The sequence below is a fragment of the Sceloporus occidentalis genome, unplaced genomic scaffold (assembly GCF_023333645.1).
Source record: "Sceloporus occidentalis isolate IW3139 unplaced genomic scaffold, rSceOcc1.0.p SCAF_102, whole genome shotgun sequence".
Taxonomy (NCBI): Eukaryota; Metazoa; Chordata; class Lepidosauria; order Squamata; family Phrynosomatidae; genus Sceloporus; species Sceloporus occidentalis.
This window is the reverse complement of record NW_028317082.1, coordinates 2,885,754-2,913,452: the sequence shown is the minus strand read 5'-3', so window position 1 is coordinate 2,913,452 and position 27,699 is coordinate 2,885,754. Positions and strand designations below refer to the sequence as shown.

The window sequence follows — 27,699 nt, the reverse complement described above, 5'->3', positions numbered from 1 at the left end:
CAGCACGTATTCGCCTGAATGGGGCCCTCACGGCCTCCTTCCCCATTCGCAATGGCACCCGCCAGGGGTGCCCCTTGTCACCCCTGCTCTTCGCTATCTCCCTGGAGCCCTTCTTGCAGGCTATCCGGAATAATTCCAGCATCCATGGTTTATCCTGCTCCGGCCGCGAGTTTAAGGTGTCCGCTTACGCGGATGATCTGCTTTTCTCGGTTTCTCAGCCGGTTGTCTTGCTTCCGCACATCCATGACGCGTTGAGGGTCTACGGCTCCCTCTCCCATTTCAAGATTAATGCGGACAAATCTGAGGTTCTGGATGTTTCCTTGTCCACTGCGGAGTCTCGGGCTGTGGGTGTTTCTTTCCCGTATAGACCATATCAAATACTTGGGTGTGTGGCTCCCACGGGACCTTTCGTCGACTTACAGGGTGAACTTCCCAAAGCTCCTACAACAACTGCAGGCTGACCTCACCCGCTGGGCCCTCCCTCACATATCATGGCACGGGCGAGTTAATGTGATAAAGATGAATGTCCTCCCACGGGTTTTATATCTTTATCAAACCTTGCCAGTGACGGTCCCAAGATCGTTCTTTACGGATCTGCGCACGTTAGTGACTAGATATATCTGGAGGAGCGGCCGCCCCAAACTCAGCTATAACGTACTTACGCGTCCCAAGGACAGGGCTGGCCCCTCCCTACCTGACTTCTTCGGCTATTACTGTGCCGCTCATTTGCTACGCTTCCTCGAGTGGAGGTATCATTCTGTTCCTAAGATCTGGGTAGCCATGGAGCAGGCTGATACCCAGATCCCCCTTTCTGGCTGCATTGGGCTTCGGCCCGAAGCTCTCCAGCCCTCCCTTAGCTCCAATCCCTTCGTGAGGGCCTCCTGGGGGGTCTGGCGTAGGAGGCGGATTAGTGGCGCTCTATCCTCCTATCCGTCACCTCACCGACCCCTATAGCTGGCAATCCCGACTTTGTCCCGGGTCTGGAAGAGGGTTACCTTGCTTCCTTGGAGTTGTCTCGTGACGCCAACGTCTCTCTGACGTGGAGTGGTTCGGCCCCCTTGCCTTTTGAGCGGGCGATCCCCACGGCCCGAGGTGCTTTGCTGCAGCGCTTTCGCTACGCCCAGTTGGTGCGGTATGTCAAGGCGCTCCCGGGCAAGCATCATCTGTCTAGAGCCTTAACTCCTTTCGAACAACTTGCCAGGCGAGCCTGCCTCCCTAGGGGAGGGATTTCTATCATTTACCGTCTGCTCCTCGAGCGGGACTCATTGGTACCTCCTACGTTTCTGGGTAGGTGGGAAACTGAGCTCGGTGAAACTCTCAAAAATCGTCAGTGGGAGACGGCCTGCATCCTAGCGCACAAATGTTCTATCGCCTCGCGATACCAGGAGACGGCTTACAAAATACTGACGATGTGGTATAGGACTCCGGTGGCACTCAGCAGGATGGGACTGGGGAGTGATCCGACGTGCTGGAGGTGTGGGGCAGAGAGGGGTACCTACCTACATGTCTAGTGGAGTTGTGGTCGCCTTCAGCCCTTTTGGGCTGGTGTGTTCCGTTGCTTGGGGGAGGTCTCGGGGGAACCGGTCCCGCTGTCCCCGGGAATGGGTCTTCTTCTTCATTCGGGGAGATCTTTGGGTCAAATGAAACGCTCGGTCATCCGCCATCTTCTCAACGCGGCCCATAGTCTTATCCCGCTTTATTGGCGGCGCGCCCAAGTACCTACTTTGCGTCAGTGGGTGTCCTGGGTGGAGGAGATACGGGGCATGGAAGAGCTGGTCCACCTGGCCACCGATAGGATGGAGACTTACACCGGGACATGGGCATGCTGGCTGTCCTTCCAATCCTCACCTGTTTTGGCCTTATTGCTTCGGCAATAGATTCTTTGCTAACTGCTTACCCTTTTCCTTCCTTCCTGCCTGCTCTCTGATGCTTCCCTACGCCTCTCTTGTCCCCTCCTTCCCCCCTCACCGATCCCCCCTCCCCCCTACCGTTCCCCCCCCTTTTTATTTTTTTATTTTATTTATTTATTTATTTTGCCCCCTCCCTCGTCCGTCTCTGTTCTCCTCCTTTTTGTCTTGTGTGTTACATGTTTGTTTTGGTCTGTCTGCCCCCCCATACTTTTTTTTTTTTTCTCGCGATGTCCGGGGCATGCAGCGACTTCAATTTTGTGTTTACTTTTATGGGCTCACCACTCCGCATTGCTCCACAACTCCTGTTTCTTGTGTCAGAGGAGAGGTGCGGTCTTTGCAAGGCCCCTCTGTATGATCACCTCTAGTCTTCAAGCCCCTACTTGCTTAGGGGACATTGTCTTTTCTGATATCGCCTTGTTTACATTTTGTTTTTTGTATTTGTCTTGATGTTTATTGTACTTTATTCTAAAAAACTTAATAAACTTTCATTTACCTAAAAAGACATTGATTGAAAATTCCTTGGTGCATTAAAAGTTCCATGGGGTCCATTGAGATTTAATTCCATTATAATGTGATAGCGTAGCTTATTCATGTGAAGATACCAAAGTATCATGTGTCGTGTATATCATCTAGTGTGTATATAATAAAGAGAGAAGGGAGAGGAAAAATAAATAAATAAATAAAAACCCTTCATAAAGTGTCCCTAGTGTATATATTAATATGTGTTAAAAAACATTCATTAAAAGCCCCTTAGTGATAAATACTTATTTGTGAGAGGGTGTCAAAGTATCATGTGCCGTGTATATCATCTAATGTGTATATAATAAGGAAAAAAAAACAAAAAAAACCTTCATGGAATATCTCTATTATACAATACATGATGAAAAACATTCAATAGAATCCCTTAATGGCTTGTATAGATGTTTCAAATGTATATATTAATAAACTCCATCTAGGGATCAATTGCAGATTATAATTACTACCATAATAGTAATAGGGTGAAAAGAAAAATAATAATAATAAAAAAAAATAAAAAAATAAAGATAAAGAATAAAAAAATATTATAATAAAATAAATAAATAATAAAAATAAAATAAAAATCCAATAAAATTTTTTTTAATATATTTCACGTGTAAGTATCCTAAATAGATATTTAAATGAGAATCTTCCCCATTTTTTAAATAGTATTGTATATAAATATGGAGATTGTTACACTATAAGCCCAGAGATATCCTAGACCATCCCCAATATACATAATGGTGCATAGTGAAAAACATTCAATGAAATCCCTTAAAGAATCCATAAAGAAATAAATATATCAGAAATTATCTCTTATTATTTATAGTGATATATAGTAAAAAATGTATGTTAATGTCCATTTGGGGCAATAATTGGTTCACTTTGAGAATCATATATCTACATTGCGTCCATTATAGTTAGTACATCACATACAAACAAATAATAATAATTAAAAAAAAACAAAAAACTTCTTCCCATTCCTGACTTTTAAGACTCTCTTGTCATATCTAGCTTATGTTAGGACATATTTATTTTATAAGTTTCATCTCTTTTATCCATAGATTTAATTTTTCAGGAGTATCAAAAGAGAACTGTGTATCTTTAAACTATAGAACAACTTTTACTGGGTAACCCCAGATATATTTTATATGATTAGCTCTCAGTATGGCAGTATCTATGGAGAACCCTTTTCTCTTCATCCTAGTATGGAAAGATAAGTCTTGAAAAATCTTTATCTTATCATATGGTTCTTTTACATTTTTCTTATCTTTGGATAATTGAAGAATTTCTTGACGTATTTTGTAAGTTGAGCAACAGATCACCACGTCCCTTGGAATTTGTTCCGGGATGCCTCCGGGTTTTGGAAGTCTGTGACATCTCCACATATTGAGGATGACCTTCTGTCCATATTCCCATCGTTTTAAAAAATTCTGTTACATATTTTTCTAATTTCTCCTTGTTAATAGACTCTGGGATACCTCTGAGTCTCAAATTTTTCCGGCGAGCTCTATCTTCTAAATCTGCCACCTTATTTTCCAGATCTGATATCCTTTTTTTCTCCATCTAGCATCTTTTTATCTTGTATAGCAATCTGGTTTTCTACAGAACATATTTTTTCTTCACTTTGTAAAGCACGTTTACCAAGTTGCACAATCTCTTCTTTTATATCCTTTGTATTACGATTCATTTCTTGTTTAATTTTTTCTAATTGAAGGTCTAGGGCTGCCGATAATTGTTCTTTAATAATTGCTTGAAATTCTAGGTTACTATCTTTATCTCTCATTTCTGATAAACATCCTGATTCGTTAGCTATTGGTTGTAATACAGAGTCTTCGAGGGAAGTAGCATCAGTTCCATTTTTAGAAGAATGTGGGGAAAAAAAGGAAAGTCTCTTTTCCATTCTAATATCCTTATCTTTCTTTTTCTCTTTTTTATTGACTTCCGCCGCCCTCCTATTTGCCATTGTCAGGGGAGAAAAAAAACAAAACAAAAATCTTCAATCTTGCCTTTATAGTTTGAAATTTCTCTATATGGAGTTAGTCGGTGAGCCATTAATCATAACTCATTTTGTGATCTTCTGATTCAGGATGAAACCGTGCAGCATGTATAACATCTGGAGATAAAGAGAGAATTTACTTATCTGTTAAATGTATTTCTCGGACACTGTCCTGAAGCTTCAATCATTTATGTCTTCTCTGATTCTAAAGAGATCTTGAGGGCTTTTCCTTTTCTGTTAGTCTTTACGGGTATTCTCACATGCCAGAACGACCCGTATCTCCAGAACGCCGTCTCCACGTGTTTGTAATCAATCTTGTAGCCAGATAGCACCTCCTTTGACCTGCCAATATCCAAGCTGGATCGGCTTTCGCCCATCTACTCCCCGATGCCTTCCCCCTCCTTAGGGCCTCGTATCTTTCTTTTAGTTTGCTCCCTCCGGACGCATCTAAATCCTGTGTCATAAATCTCTCCCTCCCGTCATCTCCCTCATCCTCCCTGCGTCACCACCACGTACGTGATTGCGTGCTTACGTCATCACGCTACCCCCCTCACAAACCCCTTCTTTCCACATTTTAGGTGTATCAATGCTGGGCCTTCACTGCTAGTAGATATGATGATTAGCTCATTCATTATTAGTTACATTTATGCCATAAAATATTACAACTAATTTTTTTTTAAATCCACATCTATCTAGAGCCTATATCTCCCCTTTACTATTTACACCCATTCTTTTCATATGTTTCACTGCTAATTGTTTTTTTTGCATTGACATTGCACCGATGCTTTCTATTTAACATCTTAAAGGGACACTCCAGCCATTATATGTGCTGTAATACATGATAGCTGAGAGAGCCTTTTAATTGTATGTGTGGTCCATTTTGTAAATGCATTGGCAAACTCCAGTTAGATAAACTTCCAGTCAGCTACAGCACTGGCTTGGCAAGTGCTTTCCTGCTTCTGGTTGGCCGATTCATCAGACCATGGAGGATTTAGGGCTTAGGTAAGCACTTAATACCACTAAAGAAGAATGCATATTAAAAGTACCATCAGTGACACTAAACTGTGCCTTTAAGCAATCATTGCTAAAATGAGAGATTTTTTTATATTCTTTTTAAGTCAAGTTACATTTTGGTGGCAAATACTCCAACCATATTTTAATGGTTATGTCTGTATAAGAAAGAAGATATGTCTGCGGACGAAGAAAGAAGATACTAGATTAATTATTGAAAATTGAAGATGGAAAAGAGAAGGAAGAAGATGCAGAAGTGGTCGCCAGAGAAGGTAGGGAAACCGTTCGAGAGCGTAAGAGTGACTAGGCAACAAATTTTGTTTCCAGATTTAAAAAAGCCCTCGAATTTTCAGCCGCACCGAATGGGCCAGGAATGAAATTTGTTGGACAAAAACAAACCGAAAAATGTGCGCATGTCTAGCTTAGACCTTTTAATTCTTCCTCAACACCACAGAGAAGCCTTTGTATAATTGTGTGTAAACCTCTTTATATGTGTATCCTAACTTTTTTCTCTAGGATTTGAGAATATCTGGAGGAGCAAAGGCCTCACACTTCAATTTATAACCTCACTTTCGTAGTTAATACCAATAGAATGATTGTACATTTGCTGTTGCTAAAAAGAAAGATTGGGACACACTGGCGGTACGTCTATTAGGAACTCTAGGCATATTATTGCTCATCCTATAATGGCTCTTTTATTCTAAACCTCTGCTTTTAACATTTGTTGTGACTACTACCCTGCTTATCAGAGACTGCCAAGAATGTACATGCACACACACAAATATATCATGCCCTTGAGATGTTGTCATCTCTGGCTTGGGTGCCTAATATGTAACAAAAAGGTCCCTGTGGCACTGGTCATAAACCCCCCCCCCACAATGCTTAGTTCTCATTGCCTGTACTACCACATAAGGCATGACAAGGGTGGAATAAATGATAAGGACATTAGTAATGGAAATAATGTCAGCAAGGTTAGGTTTTTGGACGGGTTTGCTTAAAGGTTGTATAGGTTCCTATTAATACAATGAGAGCTCACATCACAGACCGCTTGCCAGAGATGGCTTAATGTTTTTAGGGGCCCTAGGAAAAAAGATTTATTGGAGCCCTATCTTTAACAAAAGCAACTTAAAATAATAATTATGGATAAGCTAATGAATCCAATATATCTTACCACATATTGTTAAGAAAAATGTATTACAGATATATAACTTTTAAGGAATCTGTTTACCTGTAATCTGTAATCAAACTGTAAGGACCCTGTAGACCACTGTGGGCCCCAAGCAACTGCTTAGTCTGCTTCTATGACAGCACTGTACCTGCCAATTGCTCCCAAATTTACCACAAAGAGGGAAAAGTAAAGGTTTGTCAGCGGATTATTACAAATGACTAGTAGGAAGCCCCAACAACTAATGAAATGTGTGCCAGATTTATCAAGAACCCAATCCACAGGCCTGTTTGTGCATAGGTTTTAGTGGCATTCTGAAATTTCATTAAACAGACCTCAAAAATATTTCATGTGTGATTGGTTGACTCTACTGATTTTAGCTCCGTTCCCACTGGCTTAAATGGAAGCAATACTGTGGAGCATGCACTTGTACATGCTTCTTTTGCAGTAAAATGTGTTGGGAGTCCAAGCAATACAAACCTCAACATGAAAATATAGAATGCCACTCAAACCTATGCACAGCAATGTGAGAGCAATATGGCAGCATTTGCAGAGATTAAGGACTGAAAAAAAGAATAAAGGAAAAAGATAGAAGATGCAGAAGTGGTCGGGAGAGAAGGTAGGGAAACATTAAGAGAGTGTGAGAAGCACATAGTGAATGAGAATATGAGAGTGTTAATTAGTTTCGGATGAAAATTCTGAGATTTTTGCTTAGTTTTTGTTTGATTTGTGGGGAGGGGGTCTGGCCTTGTTTTCAGTAAATTTGCAATTTGTAAAATAACCATATAATGCGTAAAATGCGTTGTCTATAAATGGATGCATATCCGCTTACATATCTGTATATATTAACTGCTCTGTAAGTTAAATGGAAACCGTGAATTGCTCAATTCAATGTTAATATGTCATCTGTATTACTTCATGGGAACTACTCTTTAAATAGCTAAACTACAGTTCCTAAATAAACACGCATGCACTTGGTAAAGAAACCAAACTGTCTATACACCATGAAAGATGATTTGTAATATCATTAGCACCATTACACAAATATTGGTTCAACAAAATATATCTTGATATGTATATAAGTGCAACTGGTAACCAAATAATGACTGTGGGATTTTTAGTTCATTAACAAGTACATAAACAAGTAGCAAATATACTTGAACAGTGATAAACTGATTTGGATTAATACTACATTATTAGTTCTTTTTCTCTTTTTTGTCTTCATTTCTCCATTTACACTGAATGGTATACACGAGCGCCCCCTAGTGGATCTTGGATTAATAGCCATAACCCTGGTTTCTGTCTTTTTTTTTTTTTATTTTTTTTTTAACACTCAAAAGAACATAGATCCCTTAATTGCCACAGAGTGTACAAATAAATCTATTGTTCAGGATCAAACATTTTTCATTCTGTTTAAGAAATAAAAAAAGACACTCTTTTTCAAACAAAAGCATTGTATATTCTACATGGTTGCAGATGCTTCACTGCAGGGGCTATGAGCATTAATTAAACTGACCTAATACTGGTTGTGAATATTTCGAAATAGAACTGTTCTCATTTCCAACAATTCTTGCGAACCCCCCCCATAAACAAACACATACACGCAAATGTAGGGTTTATATAAAATGTAAAAAGATACTTTTCACATTGCTTGTTTATTAAGAGAATGTATGTAGACATGTCTTGTAAAGTTGCAATTGATAATACTGGCTTCTGGTTTTTTTTTTTTAAATATTAAGCAGCAAAAGCCACTTAATAGGCGCAACAGCTTTTAATATTTTCCTCAATAAACACAATCTTTTTACATTCACATTGAAGTATACCAAGGTTTTTAAGTTACTTATATTCTGTCAATAAACAAGCCACCGCTCACTGTTGCCACTTACCACATCTACATGTGTCTAAAATGTTTCAGACTGTCATGTTAATGCTTATACAGTGCATAAAGACACACATTTAAAATACTCTGATCCATATTACAGTTCATCATGGGCCTCTTTGTCCTCTTGGTCTTTTAGTTTAAATTCTTGTTCTGTGATCTTCCCATCTTCATTTCGATCCTGATTTTTGAACATGTTCTCAATAATCCTGGCAGCATCAAAACCTGGAGCTAGTTTTCCCTTCCCAGCTTCAACTTGGGCATTAATATACTCAGAAAACTGCAGAAACAAGGCAAATATTAGTATCAGGCAACCTCTGTTATTTGACTTGTCACAGAATTTGTGCTAATAGAAATTCATGCTGGCTCTTGACAACTGGTTAATAGTTTGAGATAGCTATCGGTTTACTGAACTAAAAAGGAATAGGCATCAAATCTACTTCACAATTTGCACTTGCACATGGTGTAAGTAACAATTAAACAAAAACAGAAATATACTAAATGACCAAAAGCCATGTGGACATCTTCCCATCAGACCTACATGAGCTTGTTGGACATCCAGTTTCAAAACCACAAGCAATAATATGGGGTTCCCCACATTTTTGTGGCTCACTATCTGTGTTCCAATTCATCCCAAATGTGTTCGGTGGGGTTGAGGTCAGGGCTCTGTGCAGGTCACGCAAGTTCCTCCACGCTAAACTTGTTAAACCATGTTTTTAGAAAACATGCTTTGTTTACAGGGGCATGCCGGAACAGGACAGAGCCTTCCCCAAAAAGGCGTCACAAAGTTGGAAGTATACAATTGTCTAAAATGTCTGTATACTGTAGCCTTCACTGTAAGTAAGGGACCTAGCCCAAACCCTGCATAAAAAAAAGCCAGAGACCATTATCCCTCCTCCACCAAACTTTATATTAAGCGTGTGTATTAAGCATGTGTTTTCCTGACATCCACCAAACCCAGGCATGTCCATAAAACTTCCAGTGAATTGTGATGAGTCCATTTGCAGTGTGCTGTCCTCCAATCGATCTGGCATTGCACATAGTGATCTTTGGCTAGTCTGCAGCTGCTCGGCTAAAGAAACCCATTTCATGAAGCTCCAGACGCACATTGATTATGCTGATGTTGCTTCTAGAGGCAGTGTGGAACTCTGCAGTGAGCGATGCTACAGAGGACAGACTATTTTTGCTACATATGCTACAGAGGACATGCATCTTTACTCAGCAGCCCTGCTTTGCTTCATGTGTGAGCCGCAGTTACACCTAGACGTTTCCCCAATAATAGTACTTGTAGTGGACCGGGACAGATCTAGCATGGCAGAAATTTAACAAAAAGACATGTGGAAGGTGGAATCCCATGACATGTTTATAGTCAATGACCTCTTCAGTATAACCAATTCAACTACCAATGTTTATGGACATGGCAGCCTATGTGCTTGATTTTATATACCTGTTAGCAATTGGGGTGGCTGAAACACCTTAATTGGCATGTGAACATACTTCTGGCCAAATAGTGTAAATAAAGGTAAAAGAAAAGGATGGTATTCTTATGGGGACACATCAACTATAAGCTGATTTATATAATGATCTTTTAAACATAACCGCTTGCTGAAAAAAAGGACGGCAAATTTCTGAAAGCGACTAAATTCTAGTAAACAGTCTTCTTTGTTTTCTGTAAAGAGGATGTCTGAGTGGAAGAGTAGCATTAACATTATACTCATTCCTAATGTGGTATGTCACAAAGGTATCAGGTGGTAATAGTTGAAATGATTACATGACGGATCTCTCTTAAAATGGACGATGAAGAGAAAGAAAAATACCCACCTCTTCCAATATAATCTCCTTATCGTTATCTTTGTCTATCTCTTCAAATAGGTTCGAAGACACTTCTCCATTCCATATAAACATATATCCATCTGGTAGGCCAGGTATTAATTCTAATAGCTCAATATCAAAAACCAACACCGCGCTTCCAGGGACTTCACCCTCTACAAAGAAACAGCAATGCAATTAACACTGTTTACACAAAGTTAATCTAAACATAGAATTTTGATGATATAACTAAGAAGAAAGTATATTTCAATTTTGACTACTGAAGTAAGATGTCAGCATTGCCTTTGTTAGAATGCACTGTTGATCCACTAGCTGATTACAGGTAATACATTACTAATCATTAAAATCACTTAGAAATAGCTAAAGATGATCAATGCCACTAGGTGGCAGACTTCAATTGCAAAATACACATAAATTAGAGAAGTCACAGGAAGATCAGTGAAGGTTAACTGTCTGGAAAAATTTAAAAAATGTGTTATTTTTTGTTATCTGTACATCATATAGTTAATACAACTGTACGGTTAAATTTCCTCTTTTCCCTTCCAGTTTTATTTACTTGAGTGCCAGGGCCACTTCGTGATTGTCTGTCTAGCTGTGTGTGTATATGTATGTATGTATATATATGTATATATATATGATGTCAAAAAATAGAGTATTGCAGAGTATGCGGTGATACCTTTTTTGTTGGACTAACATAATATTAAAAAGACAAGCTTTCAAGAGTTATCCTCCCTTCATCAGGTCTGAAGCAATACTAATCAACATGATAGAGGTTACAACTTAAAACAAGTGATAGTATAAGAGAAGGGTGGGGGGGGTTGAGTGTGGTGTCGTAAATAATACGTCTGGAGGTGAGAAATGCAGAGAGGTAGAGAGATAACCCAGGGACAGAACAAATAAACTTAGGGAAACCAATAACCACAGTAAAACATCAAAGATAATGACAGCAATTAGACACAAATTGGATGTTTAGATGAAGTTCATATGAAGTTCTGGTTTTGACATCGTGTCTACTGGACTAATACGGCTTCACCCTTTTACATTATATATATATGTGTATATATATATATATATATATATATATGCATTTTAAAGCAGTAAGATATGCAATAGATTAGATAAAGATTTATGTTATATTAAACTTGTCTCAACTCACCAACGCCAGCTTCTCCATAACCTAAGTGTGGAGGGATAACAACTATACGTTTCTCCCCAACGCACATATTCTGTAGACTCATGTCCATACCAAGCACCACCTGTCCAGATCCCAACACTATGTTATATGTTTTGCCATAATGATGCCTAAGGAAGTAGAAAAAATAAATAGATAATGCATCAATGTCTGGAATTCAAAGTGCAATAATTATAAATGCCAATACACTAATCTTAGTTAATAGATCTAAGGGTACTTTGGGGAAAAAATATTTCAACATATATTTATGGTATGATATGTGCCAATAAATATTAGCTAGACAAAAATACACCATGCGGTCTCAGACATTGATGGGATGGGTTACCCTTTAAAACCCAGATAACATTCAGGGTCTAAATTATATATCTAGATTGTGTGCACTACTAAAGACTCTGTAGGCATTATGTAATTAAAAAAACAAATACATGGAACCAAAAAAGGGGAACCAAAGGCATGTTATAAAAGTACATGTTTCAACAGCAAAGATCAACATTACATGTAGATTTTACAAGACAGATCTGAGTCCGGAAACAAAACAAAAGCAGCCATTCTTTGCACATACGTGTCATCATTCACACCAGCATTGCTTTGGTGTTTTGTAATTACTGGAGGTGAGCTATGTACACAGGTGTGATAACTGTGTTCAAAGCAACGGATTAAATGTGACAAATATGACAAATATTTGCATCTAATAATACCCTCCTTCCACCATGAAAGCAAATCACAGTTTAATTACACAGCAGTTTAATTGTTTATTCAGTTGGCCAGTAAAAAATACTGACAAAGATGCAGATTCTACTCTAAATTATGTGTTCCGTTCATGAAAACATATTAATGACTACAACATTTGGAATCATCTCATATCTCTGGACACATTACATACAGTTTTCCTTGGAGCAAATATAATTGCATCTGTGTGATAATTAAGTTTACACTAGTCAATTATGTGCAATATCTGGCTATTTATCTTAATAATTGTAAGGGAAGCCTCCATTACCTTGGCACATGTGGAAGACTAAGGGCCAGTCTCCTCCCTAAAGACTATGTGCCCTGGCCTTGGAAGGGGTTCTGTTTTTGCTGGGTTGAGTACAGGGGGTCTGTTTGTACTGCTTTCCCCCCTGATGAGAGTATATGATTTTAGGTTCTGCATATGCCCCAATATCCAGCATATTTTTACTACAGGGTGCTTATTATGTATTTATAATAATCTTATAGTATGTCTTTCTATCTATACCTCTTTACTTGGACAACATATATCTTCCTTTGGTTTCTAACAGACACCCTCGTTTACCCTCTCTTCTAACCTGCCTCACCTACTGTATTGCATCATGAATGGCATTGCATTCCCTGAAGCTTAACATCGCAAATACTGAGGTTATGGTTATAACACCATCCCCTCCATCCACAACCCCTGACATCTCTATCACTGTTAACAACTCCACCATCCTACCAACTGATTAAGTTTGCTTCCTTGGTATCACACTTGACTTTGCTCTCTCCTTTATCCATCACCCCCAGTCCCTCACCAAATACTGCTACTTTTACCTCAGAACATCACCCAAATTTGGCCATTGCTCACACAAGAAACGACCAAAATATTAATCCACTCCCTTGTGATATCCTGTCTGGATTATTGCAACTCCCTACTAACTGGCATTCCCCTCTCCCACCTTTCAGTACCCCAATCCATCCTCAACACTGCAGCTAGATTAATCTTTCTCTGTCACATTCCTCATGAGCTCCTCCACTGTGCCAAACGCTCCACTGGCTGCCCGATACACTCCAGAATAAAATTCAAACTTCTGAGCTTGACCTACAGTGCCCTTAACAACTCCACACCGCTTATATCTCTACCCTTCTATGCTAATACATCCATAACCAACCTCTTCGTTCTTCTAACGACCTGTGTCTCTCTGCTACCATCGTTACCTTTTACTGCTACCTCTACAGATCACCCGGACCCAGTCAACTCATCCCCATCCAAGCAGTCCTCTCCTACTGTTTCACTTCCCCCTCAACCACCGACTAGATTGTAAGCTCGCAAGAGCAGGGCCTTTTTCTCATTTTGTATCAGTTTGTTATTGTTTGTGATTATAAGATATTCTACTGACTCTAAGGAATCTGCTGGTGCTATGTAAATAAGGGTAATGTAATGTTCTAGCAAACCTACTACACAGTACACACTTTTTGCATTCAAGTGCATGCAGGAATTCTTCAGAAGGTATGGGGAAAGCTTTGAGAGCTGAGAGAGGGAGAAATGTCATTAGCCTGGGTGTGAGTTACTGTATCTACAGTATGTGTGTTAATGTATGATGTGTGTTTCAGCGTATGGTGTTGGGTATAGTGGATCATGGTGAAGGGGAAAAGAGGAGTGGGAGAGAGTGTTAGAGCAACTGAGTTCCCCAGTCTGTGAGGGTGGCATATTTAATCAGACACACAGGACACTGCAAAGACAAGGACCTGGGTAATCTTGCAGGCTGTTCATACATGTGGCATCTCTTTGATACAGGGATAGAATCCACAAGCACACAAGTAAGTTGAAAAGAATTGGGTTTAAGGTATATAGGCAAAACTAGTAATACCATATCTATTAATTAATATGTACTATTACAGGGACATAAAAGGGATAAAAATTGCAGAAAAACTCCAGCACTACCTCGCATTACAGAGTTCCTGTTAGTCAAAGTCTGAAATGTGTGCTTATGGCAAAAGGGCCACATTTGGAGCGTGCACATTTTTCAATGTGGAACTTTGGCATTTGGGGATCCACTGCCCATGCCCTATTTGGTACATCTTTGAGCCGGGCCATTTCAGTGTGCCCAATAAAGCCATATATTTTTGAAAACTAGACACCCCAGGGTATTTTAAATGCTGGTATTTTAACTCTTTGCATGCACACATTTTACCACCAGCATTTTTTTAAAGTTTGCAGTAGTATTTTTGTGTGTGTATTTTTCCCACACACACCTACTTTATGTATGAATTTACAGCTCCTGGTATATGCCGCTGTCACACGACACCCCAATATGTGTTCAGCAACATCTCCTGAGTACAGTGATACCCCACATGCATGGGTATGTCATTTTTGGGGGGAACTAAAAGGCCACATTTGGTACGTGTGCATTTTTCTAATTGGAAATTAGATGTGTGGCCATCCTTCCCCCCGTGTTATTTGGGACATTGTTGAATCCGGCCAATTCAATTTACCCCATCAAATCATACATTTTTAAAAAGTAGACACCCCATGGGCATTTAATATGCCAGTATTTTAACTCTTTCCATGCGAGAATTGTTTTAAGCTAATGTGTTAATTTTAGGACTTGCTCACAAAAATATATTTTTTATATATATATTTTAAATTTTTTTTGCCTTTTTTAAAACATTTTTAAGATTTTTTTTCAACTTGAAGGTTCCCCTGATAGTGACATCAGAGGGAAATTATTTTTACATTTTACTGTTTTTTTACTATTTTTTTTCTAATGATTATTAATTTTATTTTATTTTTAATTTATTTTTTTCTAATCACACTGTGATTAGAAAGCTGAGCTCCATTGACTTGCATGGTTGAATGCAGTACCTGTATTCAACCTGCAAGTGGAGCCAGAGTTCTCTAGAGGGTCAGGAGACCGTCTAGCGAACTTTTTCGTCTTTATTATTTTTTTTCCCGGGTCGCCGCCATCTTGCTGATGGCGAAGATCACCGGCAGCTGCGGCTGTGAACGCTCTCCGGAGCGGTCACAGTCCATCAAGAGGTAAGTGTTTGGTGTCGCTGGATGCCTCCTGATCGAGGCATTCCAGCGACACCATTTAAGTTTAGGAGGTGATCGTTGATCGCCTCCTAAACGCTTTTAAAACGGGCGTCCGCCGCCATACATTGTATGGCGGATGTTGACGCCCCGGGGAGGGGCCAGACATGGCCCCTGATTCCGATCATGGCGTTGCTGAATGCCTCGAGGTCGAGGCATTCCAGCAACGCCGTTTGGGTAAAAAAAAAATCGATCACGGATCGATTTTTTTTACCCGTTTTAACAAATGACGGTCCTGGCACGTAATTTGTCGTTAACGACATGATTTTCCATGACGTGCCCGGACCGGCAATTGTCATCAAGGGGTTAATAAAATGTCAATTTACCTTGTTTACTATCACTTTGCTAGACTACTATATATAGTGCTTATACTGCATACAAACTGGTAGTTCTGTGTACTTCTCTGTAAGAGGCACATGACAACCTAGACCTTTACTTTATTTACACTAGGTAAGAAATGAAAGGGCTTTTTACAACCCAGCATGGACACATTCAATTACATTGCAAGCTAGAAGGTAGCTTGATGGTGTGGTGGTACTTACGTTGAATCCAGCACAGTGCCATCCATTAGGGTAGCGTTATAGTGATACTTTAGATAGTCTCCCTTCTTGCTTAGTACAGTGCAGTTGCTTGGTTTGAACTGAGAAGTAATGCTGATGGAGTCCTCTGGATTATGGAAATCCATGACATGGATGTCAAATACCAACACCGCAGATCCTGGAATTTTCCCTGTGAAGTCAGGCATAAATATAAATTACTTGCATGACAAATCCTAAATGTCAGTCCTACAAACTGTGCTCTTCCAATAAGCAAAACTTTATTCTCTAGAAAGATAAGTAAATAAACATCAGTATTTTGTTCTTTCCTCTGAAGGTTTAATCACATAAAAGCAACGCAGAAGCTTTTAAGATACTTTTTCTTCACTTCCTATGGCAACTAAACAATCACTACCTGCTTTTGTGTCCATCAACACTAAATACTAACCAATTTCCTCCGAGCTACAAACACCATTGTGGTCACACAAAAAAAGAATGCTTCACAGTCTCTACCTACCTCTGCCTTCTTCACCATATGCAAGATGTGGAGGAATGATCACCCTCCTCTTTTCTCCTGTGCACACACCAAGTAAACCTTCATCCATCCCAGCAATCACATAACCCTTTCCAATGTAGGTGTCATAGGTGTGGTTCCGAGAATAGCTACAATTAGAACGATGTCTGATAAGTGTTAAGTCGTGCATTGGGGGGGGTGTCATTGTAAAGTATTCAAGCGCACACACACACACACACACACACACACACACACACACACACACACGGATAGATAGATAGATAGACACATAAATACACACTATATGGACAAAAGTATTTGGACACCTGTCCATTGCACCAACAGCGACTTTAACCCCTTCCGGACCGGGACGTACCTGGCACTTCCTGGTCACATGTCACCACCAGACCGGGACGTACCAGGTACGTCATCCCCAAAAACAGCCCCCACACAGTGATTCTGTAGGCTGAAAATGCGATTGCAGGAAAACCAGCAATCGCGTTTTCAGCTGCCACAGGCAACTTCAGGAAAGGGGGTTGAGTGTTGATTGGGTCCCCACACAACATCCCCCTGCTGCCTGATGGCTCCGCAGCGTTAACCCCTTCAATGCCGCATTCGTGGCATTTTAGGGGTTAATTCCCATTTTGTATGGGGCTCTGCTGCTGGTGGTCTGCCTGGAGGCCCAGGCAGACCAGCAACAGCAAAAAAGAGCCCCTACAAGCCACAAGCCCTTTGATGGCTCCTGTAGGCATGGAAGCCTACAGGAGTGATCAAAGAGACTCCCTGCAATCGCTGGTTTATAGACCAGCAATTGCGTCCCAGCTGCCAGAGGCAGCTTCAGGGAAAGGGGGGAGAGGGTTCTTCGGTCTCCACATGAGTGTGGAGACCGGCCCCAACCCTCCCCTGCTGCCTGACCACTCCATGAGAGCGACAGTGCAGCGTTAAATCCTTCAATGCTGCAATGTGTTTGACACAATCGCGGCATTGCAGGGGTTAACATTTGTCCCCACAAGCTTGTGGGGACTAAATATCAGTCAATGCTGTGTTCCAATGGAGCATCAGCACTGAAAGAGTAAAAAAAAATATATAAAAAATAAATAAATAAATAACAGCACTGACCTGAAAGTCCAGGGCGCTTCCAGGTTAAATGCTGTGAGTTTAGTAAGTCGCCTGATGATGATCAGATCACTCCTGGCCAATAGGAGTGATCTGATCATTATGGCAGCCCCTGGATGACCCTTAGAAAGAGGGTACATAATTATTACCTGATCACTTGTCGGTGACATTTTAAGTCACTGATTATTGATCGGTCTCCCTAGTCAATGTCAGTGGCCTAAACTTGTCACCGGGGCCGGCCCGACAATGGAGCCAAGTGGGGCAACCGCTCCAGGCGGCACTTTTGAAGGGGCGGCACTTTGCCCCCCCAAGCCCTTTTTTTTTTTTTTTTAAAAAGCGAAAGAGAGAAAGGGGCGCCGAGTGGTTTTCGCTTACCAAGCTGTCAGTACCCGCTCGGCGCCCCTCTCTCTCTCCTCTGCAGCGAGTCTCCCTGTTCGGTATCGGTGCCGGCTTGTAATGCTGAGTGCCGGAAGATTTCCTCATAGCCGGCACCAAGACCGAACAGGGAGACTCGCCGCAGGACTGCTGAAAGGTAAGTACGGGGAGGGCAGGGACGGAGGGAGAGGAAGGGTAGATAAGGGGGGGGGGCAGTATTTTAAAATTCGCCCCGGGCGGCATTTTGCCTTGGGCCGGCCCTGCTTGTCACTAACAAGCCTGAAAACTGTCAAAATTACCCTAGTTGAGCACTTTGACTTGTCTACTGTTCATAAAAATATACTTTTATGGGGTAATTTACAGTGGGGGCTTCCAAAATGTCCCAAATGGGATATTTCAGTAAACCAATTTCTGAAAATTCCAAAACTAAAATGCGCATGTACCAGTTTTGCCCTCATAGCTTCCTCAAAAAATGCATGAACCATGCATGTGAGGCCTTGTTGGAATCAGGGGATGTTGGTGAACACAATTTGGTGTTTTTTCTGCAGTTGCGCATATTCTATACAAAATATAATATGAAATCTAAAGCAACATTGCAATATGTGCAAAAAAACCCACAAACATATAAAAATACCTCAGAATTTGGCAGCAATTGGTGATAAAATCCCTGTTTGAAAAGTGTCAAAATTACCCTAGTTGTACACCTTGGCTTATCTACTGTTCATAAACATATTCTTTTTGGGGGATAATCAGTATCTGTGACAACTATTGCAGTTATTAGCCTACCATGCCAAATTTGAAAAAAATTACATTTTAAAAACGTGATGCATGCCTTGCAATATTTGGCCTATACTGGTCAAAATAGATGAAAATCCGGGCTTTATTGGGCGGTTTCCAAATCAGGACAAGTTAATGAATATATTTTGGATAATTTTTTCCCACTGGTTCAATGTGTGTACAATTTGTATGCATACAAAACTGTTAAAAATAAATTTTTTTAATTTTTTTCCCCACCTTTTCACGTTTATTTCAAACAAAACAATGTACTACCCAGCTTAATATGGTTTCAAATGAAAGTCCTACTTGTGCTGAAAAAAACAATATATGATTTGTGTGGGTGCACTAATTGATAAGAGAGAAATTACAGTTGAAGAAAGATATAGCAAAAACGGCTCTGGTCTTTTAGCGCCACCTTAGTATCAAAATCCCAGTCCTGAAGGGGTTAATGACATAGCATTCTAAATATATACATATGGGCCAGTCAAGTTCTTCCACGACAAACTTAGCCAAGCATGGCTTTATAGACTATGCTTTGTGCAGTGAGACACAGTCATGTTGGAATAGGAAAGGGTCTTCCCACAAATTTGGAAGCATATCATGGCCCCAAATGTCTTGGTATGCTGAAGCATTAAGATTTTCCTTCACAGGGCCCAAACCCCGATTTTAATAATGAAGTAAAATGGCAGTAAAATACTACTAATACTAAAATACTACCAATGAAATCAATGAAAGTAGGCACCTGACACTGATTGACAGCTTAAGCAACCATCCAGTGGCAGGATGTGCTCCCATTGAAATCAATTGGAACACTTTACACATGAACACTGGGGTCTAACCAGACCCCTGCACACAGTGTTCAGAAGAGCCAGCCCTGGAGAGGGAAATGCACTCGTCTGAATGCATCTGCTGCAAGGGATTTAGTTGGGGGGTGAAAAAAGGGCAAAATGCACTCAGGTGGACTGCAGAATTCCCAATGTATTAGCAAAACGGACCACATGAAGACATAAAGTGATCACGCCCCTGTCTTATGCATAAAAGTGTATATGATGGCTGGAGTCTCCCTTTAACCCCTTAATGACAATTGCCGGTCCTGGCACGGCACGGCAAAGCATGTGCTTTACGACAATTGACGTGCCAGGACCGGCACGTCTTTAAACGGGTGCAGAAAGCGATCTACTATCGCTTTCTGCACCCAAAAAGCGTTGCTGAATGCCTCGACCTCGAGGCATTCAGCAACGCCGCGATCGGCACGAAGGGGCCATCTCTGGCCCCTCCACGGGGCGTCAACATCCGCCATACTTTGTATGGCGGCGGACGCCCGTTTTAAAAGCGTTTAGGAGGCGATCGACGATCGCCTCCTAAACTTAAATGGTGTCGCTGGAATTCCTCGATCAGGAGGCATCCAGCGACACCAAACACTAACCTTTTGATGGGCTGTGACCGCTCCGGAGAGCGGTCACAGCCGCAGCTGCCGGCAATCTTCGCCATCAAGGAAGATGGCCGCCGTCCTGTAACAGGAACCACAAATTTTAAAAGTTCGCTAGATAGTCCAGACCATCTAGAGAACTTTGGCTCCACTTGCAGGTTGAATACAGGTACTGCATTCACCATGCAAGTCAATGGAGCCCAGCTTTCTAATCACAGTGTGATTAGTAAAAATAAATTAAAAAATAAAATAAAATTAATAATAATTAGAAAAAAATAGTAAAAAAACAGTAAAATGTAAAAATCATTTCCCACTGATGTCACTATCAGGGGAACCTCCAAGTTGAAAAAAAATGTTAAATTTTTTTTTTAAAAAAATAAAAAAAAAATATATATATATATAAAAAATATATTTTTGTGAGCAAGTCCTAAAATTAGCATATTAGCTTAAAACAATTCTCGCATGGAAAGAGTTAAAATACTGGCATATTAAATGCCCGTGGGGTGTCTACTTTTAAAAAATGTATGATTTGATGGGGTAAATTGAATGGGCCAGGTTCAACAACGTCCCAATTAACACGGGGGGGAGGATGACCACACATCTAATTTCCAATTAGAAAAATGCACACGTACCAAATGTGGCCTTTTAGTTCCCCCCAAAAATGACACACCCATGCATGTGGGGTATCACTGCACTCAGGAGATGTTGCTGAACACATTATGGGGTGTCGTGTGACAGCGGCATATACCAGGAGCTGTAAATTCATACATAAAGTAGGTGTGTGTGGGAAAAATACACACACAAAAATATTACTGCAAACTTTGAAAAAATGCTGGTGGTAAAATATGTGCATGCAAAGAGTTAAAATACCAGCATTTAAAATACCCTGTGGTGTCTAGTTTTGAAAAATATATGGTTTTGTTGGGCACACTGAAATGGCCTGGCTCAAAGATGTACCAAATAGGGCATGGGCAGTGGATCCCAAATGCCAAAGTTCAACATTGAAAAAAGCGCATGCCCCAAATGTGGCCCTTTTGCCCCAAAACAGCCAGGCAAAATCATTCATGTGAGGTATCGCTGTACTCAGGAGATGTTGCTGAACACATATTGGGGTGTTTTGTGATAATGACATATACGAGAACATTTTAATTCATACCTGAATTAAAATGTGTGTGGAAAACCAAATGCAAAAAAATGACTACCACAAAGTTTGACAAAGACTGGTGGTAGATATGGTGCATGGAAAGAGTTAAAATACTAGCATTTGAAATACCCTGGGGTGTCTAGTTTTCAAAAATATATGGGTTTATTGGGCACACTGAAATGGCCCGGCTCAAAGATGTACCAAATAGGGCATGGGCAGTGGATCCCCAAATGCCAAAGTTCAACATTGAAAAATGCACATGCCCCAAATGTGGCCCTTTTGCCCCCAAACAGCCAGGCAAAATCATTCATGTGGGGTATCGCTGCGCTCAGGAGATGTTGCTGAACACATATTGGGGTGTTTTGTGATAGTGACATAAACTAGAACATTTTAATTCATACCTGAAGTAAAATGTGTATGACAAAACAAATGCAAAAAAATGACTACCATAAAGTTTGACAAAGACTGGTGGTAGATATGGTGCATGGAAAGAGTTAAAATACTAGCATTTGGAATACCCTGGGCTGTCTAGTTTTCAAAAATATATGACTTGATGGGGTAAATTGCATTGGCCGGGTTCAAAGATACCCGAAATGGCACATGAGGGGAAGAATTACCAGATTTGGAAAAAATGGCTTTGAAATAGCAAAACGCTACCTGTACTTATTGCCCCATAATGGGTAGAAAAAAGCAAAAAAACATAAAAACATTGGGTATTTCTAAACTCAGGACAAATAGTAGAATCTATTTAGCAGGTTTTTTCATTACCTTTTATAGATGAGTAAAAGATTTTTCAACTAAAAGTTAGAAACAGTCATTTTTTTCTAAATTTTTCACCATATTTTATAATTTTTTTAATAGTAAATAATATGATACAATCAAAACAATGTCATCTAAAGAAAGCCCTTCTTGTCCTGAAAAAAACAATATCTAATGTGTGTGGGTTCAGTAAACGGGAAAGAAGAAAATTACAGCTAAACACAAGCAGCGCAGAAATGTTAAAAAGGCCATTGTCACAAAGGGTACAAAAAGTAAAATCAGCCTTTGTCTCGAAGGGGTTAAATAACAGGAGGTTTTGAAATGATACATAAAACTATGTGAATGTAAAGTATTGTTTAAAATAATATATGTTAAATATTTATATTTTTCAGTATAAATTAATTTGTGAATTATTTATAGCCATCTGATCTGTTGGTGTTATTTATATGCAAGAATGTAGTTTACAAAGTCCAATAAAGGCTGGAGGCAGAAATCACTGTTTCTTATAGTAGTACAAACCTTGAGTCAAAGAATGTGCCATCTAACAGTGTCCCATTGTAGTGGTATCTGATATAGTCCCCAACTTGAGTTCTTCTCTCACAGTTTTCTGGAACATACTGGCTCTCTACAGTGATCCTGTCTTTCGGGTTGTGCAGATCCAGCAAAATTACATCAAAGACTAAAGAAGCCTGAGAAGGTATTTCTTTACCTGAAATAGTACACACATGTAAATATGGTTAGAGACAGTGTTGGGTAAACCTTTAGTAGGAGTTCTTTGTGGTCTCATTTCCAAATGTATTAATTCCGACTGTTCATAATTAGTTTGTAATGACTACTGTACTTATAGAATTGCATCAATTGTGCTTTTGCTTTGTTATAATGCAGAATAAATAAAAAATATGCATTAGTACATATTGAACAATGTGCTAGTTGCAATGTGAGAATTCACAAGGACTTTCATCATATTCGATGTTTCTACGCAGCACAATATTCTTACAAGCTAAATGTTTAGCAACAATGCACGGTTAGGCTTAGGACTTCAAGAGGCATATATAAAATTCTGTTTCTCTGTTTGTGAATTTAGAGTTATCCATATGTCCTTGCAAAAAACTGAGACCCCGCCTAACCAGTGTTTACATGCAAAAGCACAAGGAAACTGGAATGTCTGGGACAATCTAGGCATATTGCTATGATTCAGATACACAATTACAGTTTCAGGAATGTGTAAGATTGCAGTAATATACGGTATTTAAATGAACAGGACATTATTACCATCACCGTCTTCTCCATAAGCCAGGAATGGTGGGATTGTGATGATCCGTTTTTCCCGCACACACATTCCTAGGAGACCAGTATCCATTCCTGGGATTAGCCAACCAATTCCCACATAAGTGTCATAAGTACGCATCCGATTGTGACTTTAAGAGAGCAAGTAACAAAATGTCAAGGTAAATATTTCCTTGGAGGACAAAAACATTTTTTTTCTGAATAAGTGAATATGAGTATTGTTAACAACGAAAAGCACATAATTTGTTGTTCATTACTCGGTATGATAGTATTAGTTTTTAGTTCACACTAGTGCCCAAGTGCCAGACTCCAGCAGTAGCTTCAGATTTTCTCTAATCGCTGCACAGCAAGAAAGAAAAATACAATTATCTCAATATGGGCTTGAAGCATAGCACATCACTATCTACATACATCTTGTTAGATTTTAATAGCGGAGGATACAAACAGCCCTGCTCATGCAGGTAAGTATGAGAAGGGCAGTTAGTGTAAACCTGTTGATTTGGCAAAACGCAAAAGTATGTATTATACTAAGAATATGGATTATTCTTAGCACCACTTGAACACCGCTGGCCTGGTGTTAAAAATCAATGAGAAAATATCCCTCTAAGACCTTGCAATAGCACAAATCGCTAACATTTCATAAAACAGGCACTGCTATAAAACATGCACACAATTGGCATAATGAATGCATCTTTGCAGAAATACCTGGAATCAAAAAGCGTCCCATCCAACAAAGTTCCATTGTAATGATAGCGAATGAAATCAGAAACCTGGACTGTTCGAGAGCATGTTTCTGGTTTGTAATATGACTCTGCTTTAACTGTGTCCTCTGGGTTCCAGATATCCAGCAAAAGAACATCAAAGTGCAGCACAGAATTTGGGGGAATTACACCGGCTGTAAAAACAAGCCCAATGGGGGGGGAAAAAAAGAAAAACATGATTATGTACTGCAAATTAAAGATTACATTCAAAATTCATGCCACTTCTTAGGTAGTGTTTACATCAGGGACAAGGTAATGTTGGATTATTCTACTGATCCAAAATTTCTAATTAATGTCTGCTTTAGTCAGTGAGTATAAATACTCAAAAATTAACTTGTAAATTACTACTGTAATTTTGTTGATAAATATAAATATCTGATGATAATATATGGCCTCTTAAAAAGAATAATAATAATCTAGTTTTATAACACCTGATTGCTGTTTCATGTTCCCACAATTGACTTTAATGTTGAATCACACATCTTTGCAAAGCCCCCTGAACAAGGGAGCTCTATAAGAAAATTAAAATTCAAAAGATCAATTAATTTATCCTGTGGGTGTGCAATATGTACAACAAGTGATGTTCTAAAGTTGCTAAAACTAGACAAACAGATCAAAATAGAAAGAACAATGCATTCCCCTTCCTTTTGATAATGAAGATATGTAAAAGGACTATGTGTATGGGGTTTATTAGATGGAAAACAGAGGATAGCTTGAGAATGATACTTGGTAACTTACATACTCCCTCCGTCCCGTAGGCAAGATTGGGTGGAATTTTTACAAATCGTCTCTCATTTACACACATTCCAATCAGGGCTTTGTCCATTCCTGCAATAAGTTGTCCTTTCCCCACAAACACATTGTACGTGGTGCCTTTGTCGTAACTGAAGAAAGTAAAGTTTTAATTAGTCGGAATATAATCTGCCAGCACAAGATTATAGTTTCCACCTAAATGTGTGAAGTTGGCAAAACATATTGTGCTTAGAAGTAATTATTATATCCTAGACCTAGATAGCAATGTTGTAAAATGATTGTGTGTGACGGACAACACCTTAAATTAACCATTGGATTAGGTTGGTTGGTTAGGGACTCTCAATTTGTATTATATAATTATCAAAGAACTGAAGTAAAATTACTTGAATATGAGACATCACACTAACATTCTTGAAGTCAATGTCTCTTTCAAACTGCTTACTCAAGCAGCTTTTTGTTTGAGAAACATTAAACTTCAACAACGCAGATGTTTCTTATTAAATGTTAAAGGAACCAGAGAAGTATAATGCAGGCCTTGTTTGAATACATCAGTACATCATGGAAGATTTCATTTGGAAGTAAATTTCTAGAAAAACATAATATAGTGTTAACTTTGTAACCCAACAATGTGCCTTAACAGAGAAAATTATATTATTAAGATTTTACAGTACACCAGTGACTTTATAGTCTAAGGGAGACACAGTCATCTCTTGGCCAATAATGAGCCAAAGTTGCATGTTTCACAAATGTTCTTTGCATACTTCCAGAAGATTTGATAGAACAGTAATGCCAATGACCATGGACAGAACCAGTTTTTGGTTAACTGTCCAGACTCTAGTATTGCATGCGCTTATCCACAAGCACTGGATGTCCACTCCCGGGACACTTCTCCAGGCTGGTAGTATCAGCACTGGAATTAATGGCATTCTTTGGTATGGAACCCGACCAGGCTAAGGTGCTAACATCGTTGAATGATTTTAAATCCCAATGATACCCTTCTTTCGCTGAAAACAAGCAGTCTGTCCAGTATTGACCCAACTACTCCAAGCTCCACATCACTTTACGTGAAGATCAGAAAAACTGACGTTTCAGTGCTCTACTTAAGCCGCAATGAATTTGTGCTGGTTACTATTCCACCTAAACCTTTCCCATACATAACTGTGGAGCTGAATGTGATGAAACCGCTAAGGCTTACTAGCGTAACAGACCAGAGATTGCCATTAATGTTTTGCCTTTCATCTTGGTCGATTCCTTTTTTTTTCCTTTCAGGTAAGCACTGAAAGCATTCGGCTACTTTGTAAGTTTTCTAATTTTTATTACATATATATTTATATAATGAAAACAGAGCTAACATCATAAACCTATAAACATGTACTGTATATCCGTTTGTTCTACATAACATGAAATAATAAGACTGTCAGCTCCAGCTATACACTGCCATCCTCCGTGGTGGTGGCAACTTGCAGGCTTTTGCTGTATAGGTTGTGCTCCTGAGCCCCCACTTTATATATATATATATATATATTACACATATATATGTCTGTATGAAAACCTGTGTTCGTTCATTCAGTGTTAAGCAACCTCACAATGAACAGCACTTTGCAGCCAAATGTGGGGACGTGGACAATTCATGAGGCATCATGTTTCAGCTTGCCCCTAGAGACCAGCACACGCTGCTCCCAAGTCTGGAGTAATAATCAGACTTTTATAACGGAGAAAAGGGGTGAATAAATCTAACAGTTCTATTTCTTTATGGTGGTGCTTAATATGAGGGAAATGATATTTATTCCCATTGGGGTGCACCAAAACACATTAATCAGAATATCAGAGAGGAAAATTACAATGGAAGATGATGGTTTAAGTGCTACAATCAAAATGAATGAGTAAAATCAATGATCACCTTGCCCCATTTCACCTTGTGGCTACATGTTAGTAGTTGTATGGTTTTTTTTCTTTTGGTATGTAGGACTGTTAAGTTTAGTTATTTAGACTACCGAGTTTCTGCATGTGGCATCATTTCATTGAATACTCTGTGTAAAGGGGCTTATCTGATCAACTTTGTGACCTCCACACTTTTTTTGATTCCTCCAAATGCCATTATAAATACTGGAAGACCTTCTCCAAATGAAATTTGGTATGATATGAGCTGCTGTACAATGGGAAGCAGGGCTGTCAATCAATTTTGATCAAGTCTATCCTAGAAGTTTGTTATGCCAAGATGTTCTGCAGCAGCAGCCAGTAACTTAACTACAACTAGCAGCTTCTTTAGTTGCCAAAATTAGACACATAGATACCAGTTCAGGAGCTATAACCATTGTACAGCGCTATGGAATATGATGGCGCTATATAAAACAATAAATATTTTACCTTGAATCGAATTTGGTGCCATCGGGGAATGTTCCAACATAGTGATATCTCACGAAGTCTCCCTCCTTGACAGTTCGAGGGCAACTCTCGGGCACCGATCTACTGTCTATATGCAGGTCTCCCGGTACCGGAGGGGCGTCGTTGCAAGTCACGAAGCTGACCAAAAAGACGGCCTGCAGGGCCAACACCGGCCAGCGGCTAACGGGCATCATAGTTCGGGAAGCGGTGGTAGTCGTGATACTTCTTCTACGCATAACTTAGCCAGGTGGCATACGGCGGGGTGCAGAGGGGCAGCAGGAAGAGGGGACTCCGTGGTCTCACGGTGATGGGAGTGTGTAGAGAGAGAAAGTGGGAGGTACCAGTCCTGCTTCCTAGCGCTTGAGAAGTTTGCTTAAGTGTTGGCGCTGGAATGAGCCCTTCGTCCTGTACACTCGGATAAGCCCAAAACGGAAAGGGATAGCTGCCTTTAGGGGAAGTTTGCAAACTTGCTTAAAACATGCACGGGCAGGAATGAGAAGGATGCGGACCGTTTAACGAGACTTAAAGAATCCACAGTTAAATAACGACTTGAAAA

The 27,699-nt window shown here is 39.8% G+C and overlaps 1 protein-coding gene across 1 annotated transcript; it reads right to left on the bottom strand.

The window, feature by feature from the left end:
• Nucleotides 1-8,577: 8,577 nt before the first annotated feature.
• Nucleotides 8,578-27,379, bottom strand: LOC149283577 (peptidyl-prolyl cis-trans isomerase FKBP9-like). Its single transcript, XM_089497390.1, has 10 exons — nt 27,126-27,379; nt 24,744-24,889; nt 23,950-24,139; nt 23,230-23,375; nt 22,477-22,666; nt 16,361-16,506; nt 15,850-16,036; nt 11,467-11,612; nt 10,302-10,465; nt 8,578-8,760 (listed from the first exon to the last, which is right to left on the bottom strand). Exons 1-10 carry the CDS (start codon nt 27,377-27,379, stop codon nt 8,578-8,580), a joined length of 1,752 nt encoding a protein of 583 aa, XP_089353516.1.
• Nucleotides 27,380-27,699: the final 320 nt, after the last annotated feature.

Bases quoted from the DNA above. Each gene is read 5' to 3' on its own strand.
- LOC149283577 (XM_089497390.1), bottom strand. From the start codon at position 27,379: ATGCGTAGAAGAAGTATCACGACTACCACCGCTTCCCGAACTATGATG. The intron at 24,890-27,125 runs GTAAAATATTTA...TACTTTCTTCAG, and splicing joins GGCACCAAATTCGATTCAAG to TTACGACAAAGGCACCACGT. The intron at 24,140-24,743 runs GTAAGTTACCAA...TTGTTTTTACAG, and splicing joins CTACGGGACGGAGGGAGTAT to CCGGTGTAATTCCCCCAAAT.